Here is a 10,560-nt window from a genome sequence, read left to right on the forward strand (position 1 = left end):
ATACTCCAAGCTTGCACAATGTTTCAATTGTACATTTATTAGATTTTGAAAACTAAGAATTCCTTGAGGATCTCCACTCCATTATTTTTCAACTTCATCAGTTCATCTAGAGTAACCTCTTTCAATTGTGTCATAACCTCTTCACTGTTATTTTCATTCAAATTCAATTCAAATATCTCTTCAACTAAAGCACAATTTCTAACCTCCAACTTCTCAAGCTCATTATATGTGTTTTGCATTGAAGAAGGAAAAACCACCACAATTTTCTTACAATTGTTCACTTCCAACATCTTCGATGTTTCAAATTGCCGATGCCATATTGTCTTCAAGCTGTCCATATCCTTCAATATCATTTTCTCTAATTTCAAAAAATGAACCTATGAAATCATGAATAACCACCATCAGTATAAATAATTATTTAAATTACAATTTTAAAAAATTGGATGTTTTCAATAATAGAATTACCATACCTCTTTTACTGCATTATTTCTATCTTCTTTAGTGATTATATCCTCCATGATAGGACAATTACTTATTTCAAGATGTTTGAGGTTCATAAAACTTTCAACCAAAGTAGAGGAGAATAAATACTTCAATCCAACACAATTATCCACAATCAAGCTAGTCAAGTTGCACATTGATTGATGATTCTCATCCCAGACTTTGTTCAAATTGAGAAGTGAGCTTAATTTAAGGGTATCCAAATTAGGAAATGAAACCTACATAAAAACAAATTAACAGAAATCATTACTCTTATAATATGAAACATCGAAACAACGTATAACTAGTTAAAAAGTAAATACTATGAAACAGTATGAAGTCTTCAAATACAAGAATCTATTTAAATATATTTTTTAAGGATAAAACTAACTTATAACTAATAGTATACTTATAATTTTTTAAATGACTTTTATTATCACATCTATTGCAGTTTCGTGGAAAAAATAAGCATTATAGTTTTTTGAACAGAAAATATTAATGTTGTTCATTTACTCAATTGTTTTTTCTTTCTTCTCTAAACAAATTTATTCATGAATCAATCTGTTTTTACATATCACAAAATCAAAAATTATATCATATGTATCTAAAGAAGGTAAAAACAAAATAGCATACCTGAGCATTGAAAAATGGTGTAGTAGAAGCATATGGCTCTACATCGTGATACTTTTCCTTACTTCTATGATGTGTCAAATAATCAGAGGCAAAATTATCAAGTGTCTTCAAATGTTCTAAAGTCAAAGAACGCAATTGAAGAAACTCGATTTTTTCATCAGTGATATCATTATTAGCACTTGAATCGTTGTCTCTGAACACTATCTCCTTCATAGAATTGCACTCACAAACTTCAATCTTAGAAAGGTGAGAAAGTCCTTTAACCATTGTAAAGGAGAAAAGATACTTTAACTGGACGCAATTTTTTACTTTGATAACACTGAGACTTCCAAAAGAAGCAACTGAAGGTTGACCATGACATATATGCTCCAAGTTTCTAAGATTAAGAAGCACTAGTGTTTCCAAGATGGGAAAGGACGCATGGATTTGATTTCTCTCTTTATTGTCAACAATGTGATTCAAGTTAGTATTATTTTGGACATGGAGATGTTTCAGCAATGTAAATCCTTCTCTATTTAGGTGAGGAAGCACATTTTGAATTCCATCTACATCATCCAAATACAAATTCTCAACACCTTTAATCAATGCTTTAATTCCATGCTCCAAATGTATGTTTGTACCAAGTTTGAGCATCAATGTGTTTAAGGTTCCATCCTTGATGTCAGACCAGTCCCATACATCTCCAATAGCTATTTTATATCTTTCCAGCTTCTCAAACACCAATTGCAAGTCCCTTGGCAACATCCAAGTCTCACGAATTTGTAATTCTAGAGCTGTCAATTTGGGTAGTTTTTGAAGCTCGGCAAGACTAGCATTTTCATTATGAAACGTTGAACTCACATCTTCCCAATTAATAGAGGTATTACCCATGTACAACTCCTCCAATTTAGTCAAGCTTGATATGATGTTGGGTGGGACTACCTCTATTCCTGAATGGCTCAAGTCAAGCATTCTCAATCGAATCAATCTCCCTATTTCTCTTGGCAACTTGATCATTGAAGATTTCCAAAGGCGAAGAATTTCTAAATTTTGCAAAGCTTCTATTGCATCCATATTTTCCAAAATGCAATAATCCAAACACAATGTTTGAAGCTCTGTTAGGAACCGAAACGACGTGGGTAATGATAACAAGTTCAAGCGCGTTAAGTCTAGCACTCTAAGGCTTCTCATTCCCTCAAAAAAAGCATCAGGGATTTTGAAAGAAGAAATGTTACAGCCCAAATAGAAAAGCTTAACGTTTGGACAATCTATCGTTTGAGGAAGCTCGAGTGTATGACATCTTTTTAGAAAGATCTGCGTGCACCTTTTTAGAAAATCATTGGTTGGCCATTCCTCATCAGATTGTTTTCTTAGAAATATATGCTTGTCCCTACGTGCTATGGAGATAGCAAAATCACGAACAAAGTCATGCATTTGGATATTTCCGTCTGTTTTAACTTCAAGCAAAAGACAAGCCGCCTCCAAAGATTTGATTATTGTGTAAAGTCTGTTTCTTGCATCATCTATGGCATTAACATGCTTCAATATGTCCAACCCCTTTGCAACTTTGAGAAAGTACTCTATATCATCACCTAGCATTAATGCAAAAAGCAAGAAGAGATCCCTCATATCATCACTCTCCAATGAGTTGTAACTCAATTCCAAAGCAGAATAAGTTCCCGGGTCCATCTCTGTATGATCATTACTTTGTAATTTCCTTAATGCATCTTTCCAAGACTGAACATCCCTCTTATTTTTCATTGCACGCGCTACTGTCACTACCCTAAGAGGCAAACCTGCACATTTTCTGGCCACTTTAAATGGTAGATCTTTCAAATTGCTATCTTTAACCACATCCCCTGCCATAAATTGAAACAAGCTCCATGACTCATTTTCACTCATAAGTTCAACTTTGAAAGAGAAATCCTTTGGGACATCCATTTGCAGCAACACATCTTGATTTCTACTTGTCATCAACAATTTGCAACCATTATGTTCATTACCAACTGGTATCCCCACTTCTTTCAAATCAAGTATGGTCCATATGTTATCTAGAATGATAAGGACACTTCTCTCCATCTTGATTCTTTGTCTAAGGCGTTCTGCTCTGCCGAGAATACTCTCCTCTTCAAATCGCAGACCCAAGAAATCTGCAATCTCCGCTTGAATTTTTTTAATGTCTGGATTTTTCGATACTTCTGTGATAACCACTTTATCAAACAATTTATGTTCATTGGCTGTCTCAGCAACTTTCCGCACCAGAGTGGTCTTCCCCACCCCACCCAACCCATAGACCCCAATGTTGCGTGAAGTAGGATCTGCTAAAGCCTTCACAATGTCCTCCTTAAGCAACTCCCTTGTGTCATACTTTTCACCATCTCTTGTTGAGGAGGAGGAGGCTACTACATCAAGAGGGGGAAGGTAGCCAATTTGATCAAAAACCTCCTTTCTTTGAACTTGATCAACATCGTTTGTAATTTTTGTAGCTTTCCTACTTAGTTGATGACGTAAAATCAAGTTGGGGAATGACCATGCTGAGCACCTAACATTGGGACGACGAGGATCGTTTTGAAGCCGATTTGCATTTTCAATGACCTCGTTCACTTTCTCCAACCAATTTAGAACATGTTTTTCAATTTCTCTACCATTTCCCCTTTCTCTTGCAACCGAATGGAGCATTATTTCTCTTGCAGCCTGAAGGTCTTCAACATGATCCTTTAACTTCTTGAAGTTGCCTTTGTAGAATATCAAGTAACTTGCTTGACGTCCAATAGGCACAACGGTATATTCTGCTATTTTTGCAACAACAGAAATTAAAATATCCATTGATTTTCGTTTCTTCTCCTCTTCTTTGGGACCTGAGTCAAAATCTGAAAGTGAAAGTAAAAGATATTGTATGGATGAGTGCAAAAGAAGCCAGGGAAATAGTTGGAAATGTGAGGACATCAAGGGAATTTTAGTTTCTACCCTTAAAATATTCGAAAATTATTCTCCTTCCCTTTTGTTGTATACCCAACATTCCATTATTTTTTTCTCCATAAACTCAACCACTTTCCTTCCAAATTTTTGCTTTGTATTTAATTTGATGAACCAAATTTGATCAAAAATTTTGATGAACCAAATTAGCCCCAAATTGTTTATGGCCATGATTTACAAAACTTTGGGTTTTCCTATACGGTGTTTGAATAAGATTTCTAGTATTTTTTCTTTTACCCTTCTTTTACGTTATATTTAATCATTTTCGGAAATTAATTCTAGTAAATATATTTTATCCAAAAATATATATAATAGGAACAAATATTTTGTACCCTTTATACTTCCATTAATTCATTTGCTTATAAAAAAAACAAAATTAAATTACTAAAAAGAAAGATCATTAAGCTTTTTGATAATTATTTATTGAAGAGCATGTACCTCTTACCTGCTATTGATGATGCGATCTACAAGACTGATGCAATTTGGCTTCAAAAGAAGAAACTAAATGACCTGCAAATAACAACAAAATATCAAAACAAACTACAATCACAAATTGCAAAATTTTAAGGTGAACCCAATCTCTTCACTATTAAAAATACAGAAAATAATGACTAAAATTTGAAAGACAATCAACCAAGCTATATTTTGTTTCAGTTCAAAAGCAATAAACTCCGAGAAACTATGTTTGTATTAGTAATTAATATAATAGTCCTTAAGATATTTGTGTTTTTGGTTTATTATTTGGTTAATTAGTTTCAAAACAACTTATTATACAAAACAGCTTAATATTACCTCATTTTCTAAAACCGCTTATTCAAAACAACTTATTTATGCAAAACAGCTTACAACGACCTCTTTTCAAGAACCGCTTATTCAAAACAACTTATTTATACAAAACAGCTTATTACGACCTCATTTTCAAAAACAGCTTATTCAAAACAGATTATTTATATAAAACATCTTCATACGACCTCATTTTCAAACAGCGCTTATTCAAAACAACTTATTTATACAAAACAGCTTATTACGACCTGATTTTCAAAAACAGCTTATTCAAAACAACTTATTTATATAAAACAGCTTATTACGACCTCATTTTCAAAAACAGCTTATTCAAAACAGATTATTTATATAAAACAACTTCATACGACCTCATTTTCAAACATCACATATTCAAAAAAACTTATTACGACCTGATTTTCAAAAACAGCTTATTCAAAACAACTTATTTATATAAAACAACTTATTACGACCTCATTTTCAAAAACCGCTTATTCAAAACAACTTAAACAACTTATTTATACAAAACAGCTTATTACGACCTCATTTTCATAAATAAGCTGTTTTGTATAAATTAGTTGTTTTGAATAAACGGTTCTTGAAAAAGATGTCGTAATAAGCTGTTTTGTATAAATAAGTTGTTTTGAATAAGCGGTTTTAGAAAATGAGATCATATTAAGTTGTTTTGTATAAATAAGCTATTTTGAATAAGTTGTTTTTGAAAAAAGAGATCTTATTAAGCTATTTTGAATTAGCTGTTTTTGAAAAAGAGGTCGTAATAAGCTGTTTTGTATAAATAAGTTGTTTTGAATAAGCGGTTTCTGAAAATAAGGTCGTAATAAGCTGTTTTATATAAATAAGCTATTTTGAATAAGCTGTTTTTGAAAAAGAGATCGTATTAAGCTGCTTTGCTTAAATAAGTTGTTTTGAATAAACTGTTTTTCAAAATGAGGTCATATTAAGCATGTTTTGTATAATTAAGTTGTTTTGAATAAGCGGTTTTGAAAATGATGTCGTAATATGCTGTTTTGTTTAAATAAGCTGTTTTGAATAAGCTGTTTCTGAAAAAGAGATCGTATTAAGCTGTTTTGAATAAGTAGTTTTTGAAAAAGAGATTGTAATAAGTTGTTTTGTATAAATAAGTTGTTTTGAACAAGTTGTTTTTTGAAAAGAGGTCGTAATAAGCTGTTTTGTATACATAAGTTGTTTTGGAAAAAGATATCGTATTAAGCTGTTTATAATAAGCTGTTTTGTATAAATAAGCTGTTTTGAATAAGTTGTTTTTTAAAAAAAATATCGTAATAAGCTGTTTTGTAAAAGAGGCCGTAATAAGTTGTTTTGTATAAATAATTTGTTTTTAAAAAGTGATTGTAATAAGCTTTTTTTTTATAAATAAGTTGTTTTGAATAAGTTGTTTTTTAAAAATAGATCGTAATAATTTGTTTTTCATTAGATAAATTGTTTGTTTTGAATAAATTAGAAGTTAAATTACGAAGTATAACAATGTATTGATTTTAAGAGGAAAAAGGGTAAAATAGTAAAATTATAACATAAGCCCTCAATTTCCTTTCCTTGTTGGCTTTTTAACTCGCAAACAATGTAACGGACAATGGACTCTCTATAGTGATGTACACCGACACGCACACACGTTGTATGTTTACCGCTTTAGATGTATGTTTAGGGAACACCAAACTTAGAAAAAATATTCATTTTCCAAAAACAAGCAAATTCCATCACTTGAAAATTTTTCCTAATAAACCTTGGAGTCAAAACTCTATTGAATTTTCCCTTTATTTTCTTAAGAAAAACTCAAATGAACTTTAATTCCAACTTAGACCCTTTTTTTAATAATTGAACCAACCATTCACCATTTTCTTCTCTCATGCCTTTACGGCCTCTTTACCTTCTTTAAAACCATTTTTTCAAAACTTAAAATCAATTGAAACACACAAAAAATATTTTTTTTGAAAGAGAACTACATGGAATTTTGATTCCTTAAAAGGGTATGTAGGCAAGAGGTCAAAACCTCTCCAAGTCCAATAAAATAAAAATCCAAACACTTCTCCCCCCATTCTTAGCATAAGCAATTTCTTTTTTAATAAAATAGCATTAAAAATAAAGCGTAGACATAAAATTAGGAAAACGGTTCCTATAGAGTACTATAGTCGTTCCGGGTGCCTAACACCTTCCCGTAACGAAAACGACCCCCGAACTTAGAATTTCTAAGGGTTTTTCTCAATTTTGTCCTTCCCAAGAAAAAATAGAGATTATCAATGATTGAAAGGTTCAAGCCTAATTAATGACTTGACACCCCAAAATCAAGATAACACGGGTTATTACAATCTCTTTTTTAAAATTAACTTATTCAAAATGTTGTTTTGAATAAGAGGACGTTGTAAGTTGTTTTGCATAAATAAGTTGTTTTGAATAAGCGGTTTTAAAAAATGAGGTTGTATTAAGTTGTTTTGTATAAAAAAGTTGTTTTGAATAAGTTGTTTTTGAAAGAGAGTTCGTATTAAGCTGTTTTGCATAAATAAGTTGTTTTGAATAAGCGGCTTTAGAAAATGAGGTCGTATTAAGCTGTTTTGTATAAATAAGTTGTTTTAGAAAATGAGGTAGTATTAAGCTGTTTTGTATAAATAAGCTGTTTTGAATAAGCTGTTTTTGAAAAAGATATCGTATTAACCTGTTTTGCATAAATAACCTATTTTTAATAAGCTCTTTTTGAAAAAGAGGTTGTAATAAGCTGTTTTATATAAATAAGTTGTTTTGAATAAGCTGTTTTTGAAAAAGATATCGTATTAAGCTGTTTTGCATAAATAAGTTGTTTTGAATAAGCTGTTTTTGAAAATGAGGTCCTATTAAGCTGTTTTGTATAAATAAGTTGTTTTGAATAAACGATTTTTGAAAATGAGGTCGTAATAAGCTGTTTTGTATAAATAAGTTGTTTTGAAAATGAGGTCGTAATAAGGTGTTTTGTATAAATAAGCTGTTTTGAATAAGCTGTTTTTGAAAAAGAGGTCGTATTAAGCTGTTTTGCATAAATAAGCTGTTTTTGAAAAAGAGATCGTATTAAGCTGTTTTTGAAAATGAGGTCGTAATAAGTTGTTTTGAATAAGCGGTTTTTGAAAATGAGGTCGTAATAAGCTGTTTTGTATAAATAAGTTGTTTTGAATAAGCAGTTTTTGAAATTGGAATTTTGAATTATTAAGAGGGTAAAATTGTCAATTTGTATGTTTAACCCTCCAAAACCTCCCAATTTGGGGGAACTTTAAAATTGGACAAATGAAGCCCTTCAAAACCCCCCAAAACTTTTCCCTTCTTTTTTAAAAACTCGCAAACAAGGGTTACCACTCAATAAGCCTTTCCTTCCGTTCCCCTCCCCTACAAAATCCAACTCGCAAACAAAGCCTTAAGTGCTGATGGATTAAATTGGATTTCGGCATTTCTTCGATAGTTAATTGCAGTCGATTCCATTTTCGGTAGTTAATGGCTGAATGATATTTTGGTATTTTACTCGTGTTTTTCTGCCAAATCACATGTGTCAACAACAATTTTCATAAATTAATTTGTTGAAATGTAAATGATAAAGAATTTTAATGTGACCGATTTAGACATTTTGTTAGAGGGTTGAATTGATTGAGTGCTTATTGTCTTTTGACACTTATTTTCTTTTTTTAAATAATCTCAATCTTTTCACACTTATTTTACTTCTCTATAAAAAAATCCATATTATGAGGAACTACTCTTAACAGTTTCAAATCGAAGCTATTTTTAGTTTTTTTAAGTTGTAACAAAGAGACACAATGCTCTTAAAATTGATTATTTTTTTAAAGTAATTTTTGTTAAAAAAAAAAACATAATAAATGGCCCCTAAATTGTTTTAATTGGAAACAAGTAGTCATGAACCTCTTACCTGGATTATGATATGAATCAACGGAACAACCGATGCTATTAGATGATGCGACCTAACAAGACTCAAAATGGCTCAAAAGCAGAAACTTAAAATCTGCAAATAACAACAAATATTAAAACAAACTTCAATCACAATTATGTTAGTGAAGGAAAACAAATAAATTAATGCGTACCTCTAAAAACTAAGCTGAACCCAATCTCTTCATATTCATATCATAATGTACAAATTAAAAAATGCAGAAAATATATGAGATAACTTTCCATCACTATTTTTTTAGTTTTGGTTTTTGGTTTTTTTTTCTCTTTTTTGCCATTGGAATGGGAAAATAATAAATATCTGAAAGACAAAACAGAAATACGAAGAGATTAATTCATGACTCAGTTAAAAAGCGATGAACTATGAGATGGGTTTTAGGAATTGAGAAACTATGTTTGGATTTAGAATAAACTATGTAGTAGATGCATGCTTACTGCTTAATTAAGAACAGAAACATAATCATAATCATCAATTAATTTAGACAGTGGTACTCTACTCTGCACGTGATACACAGTCTCCGATAATTCAAATACTTACTAACCCAATCAAAGATAAACTAATTAAGTTAGGCAGTGTTCACATGTGCAGTGCACATGATGTACACTAACCCAATGAAAAATAAATTAACTAATGGAGAATGTTAACCGATGTTCCCAGAGCATTGGTTAAGCGCTAAATAAAGTAAGTTTTTATTAAAAAGTAGGTTTAATTGCATTTTTGGACCCCTATCTTTCCAAAAGTTGCGGTTATGGACTCCTAACTAATTTAAATACAAAACAGCACCCTATGTTTTGATTCTTTGGCAGTTTTAGACTCCCAAGGCAAAAAAAAAAAATTGACACGTGACACCTCACTTAGGGTGCCACGTCAACGTTGACCGAGTCAACAATGGACTGCGGGTTTCTCTCTTCTCATATTTCTTACCTATTTCTCTTTTTTCATACTCTCTCTCACCTCTTTCTCTCTTCTCAACTTCTTCTCTCAACCAAACACACTCTAAAAAAAATTATTCCTAATAGTTTTGCATAAAAATCATATTTGAAAGATGTGATTTTGAAAATATATGTGATAATTTGAAGAGCATGGATCTCTTACCTGGTGCTATTGATGGAGCGATCTAACATGCAAAATGGCTTAAAAAAGCAGAAACTTAATGATCTGCAAACAACAATAACAACAAAATATTAAAACAAACTTTGCTATCTACTATAACTTAAAGGAAAACAAATTAATTAATGCATACCTAATACTCTTTATTAGTTGAAGAAACTCCAATCCTTGAAATGAACAAAGTGAGTGAGTACAAATTAAAAATGCAGAGAAAACTTTCCTTCACTATATTTGAGTTTTTTTTTTTTTTTTGAAATAAGAATGGAAAATAGCAAACAACTGAAAGACAAATTAATAAAAACAGAGAAATAAGAAGAGATCAATTCAAGAATCAAATGTAAAAGACAATTAGCTGAGTGAGAAAGGTTTGGATCTGGACTAAGACACTTTAGATGCAATTTGGTTGGTTGGTGTGTTCTCTCGTACGTATATATATACATACATATATATATATACATCAAAATAGGCTCAAAAATGGGAAAAAATATGTATTTTTTAAAGTGACAATAATGGGATGATTTGTGGATTAATATTGAGGGTTGTGCAGTTTAAATGGTTTGAGCAAATGTTGAAGGAGTTGGAGGAGTTAAAAGACTAAGATGGTAAAAATAATAATTTGTCTATTAGAAATAACCATTATTGTGACTTTA

At 31.0% G+C, this 10,560-nt stretch overlaps 1 protein-coding gene across 3 annotated transcripts; it reads right to left on the reverse strand.

Annotated features, from left to right (window-relative positions):
- Window positions 1–10,334, reverse strand: LOC112419204 (probable disease resistance protein At4g27220). Of its 3 annotated transcripts, none has more exons than XM_024776329.2 (7): window positions 10,044–10,334; window positions 9,896–9,958; window positions 8,765–8,857; window positions 4,514–4,578; window positions 1,114–3,962; window positions 471–719; window positions 1–377 (listed from the first exon to the last, which is right to left on the reverse strand). In XM_024776329.2, the coding sequence occupies exons 5-7, from the start codon at window positions 3,916–3,918 to the stop codon at window positions 39–41; spliced, it is 3,393 nt and encodes a 1,130-aa protein (XP_024632097.1). In that variant the 5' UTR covers window positions 3,919–3,962; window positions 4,514–4,578; window positions 8,765–8,857; window positions 9,896–9,958; window positions 10,044–10,334; the 3' UTR covers window positions 1–38. The 3 variants fall into 3 exon arrangements, with proteins under 3 accessions (XP_024632097.1, XP_024632105.1, XP_039691013.1); XM_024776337.2 differs by having other exon boundaries at window positions 4,507–4,578; XM_039835079.1 differs by lacking the exons at window positions 9,896–9,958; window positions 10,044–10,334 and adding an exon at window positions 8,937–9,412.
- Between the last annotated feature and the right edge of the window lie 226 nt (window positions 10,335–10,560).

The sequence above is a fragment of the Medicago truncatula genome, chromosome 1 (genome assembly GCF_003473485.1).
Source record: "Medicago truncatula cultivar Jemalong A17 chromosome 1, MtrunA17r5.0-ANR, whole genome shotgun sequence".
Lineage (NCBI taxonomy): Eukaryota > Viridiplantae > Streptophyta > Magnoliopsida > Fabales > Fabaceae > Medicago > Medicago truncatula.

What these genes read in the sequence shown, in the direction of transcription:
- LOC112419204 (XM_024776329.2), bottom strand. Translation starts at nt 3,918, where the DNA reads ATGGATATTTTAATTTCTGTTGTTGCAAAAATAGCAGAATATACCGTT. An exon ending in CACCATTTTTCAATGCTCAG is followed by an intron (nt 720 to 1,113) that starts GTATGCTATTTT and finishes GTTTTTATGTAG; the next exon opens with GTTTCATTTCCTAATTTGGA. An exon ending in GAAATAATGCAGTAAAAGAG is followed by an intron (nt 378 to 470) that starts GTATGGTAATTC and finishes ATGATTTCATAG; the next exon opens with GTTCATTTTTTGAAATTAGA.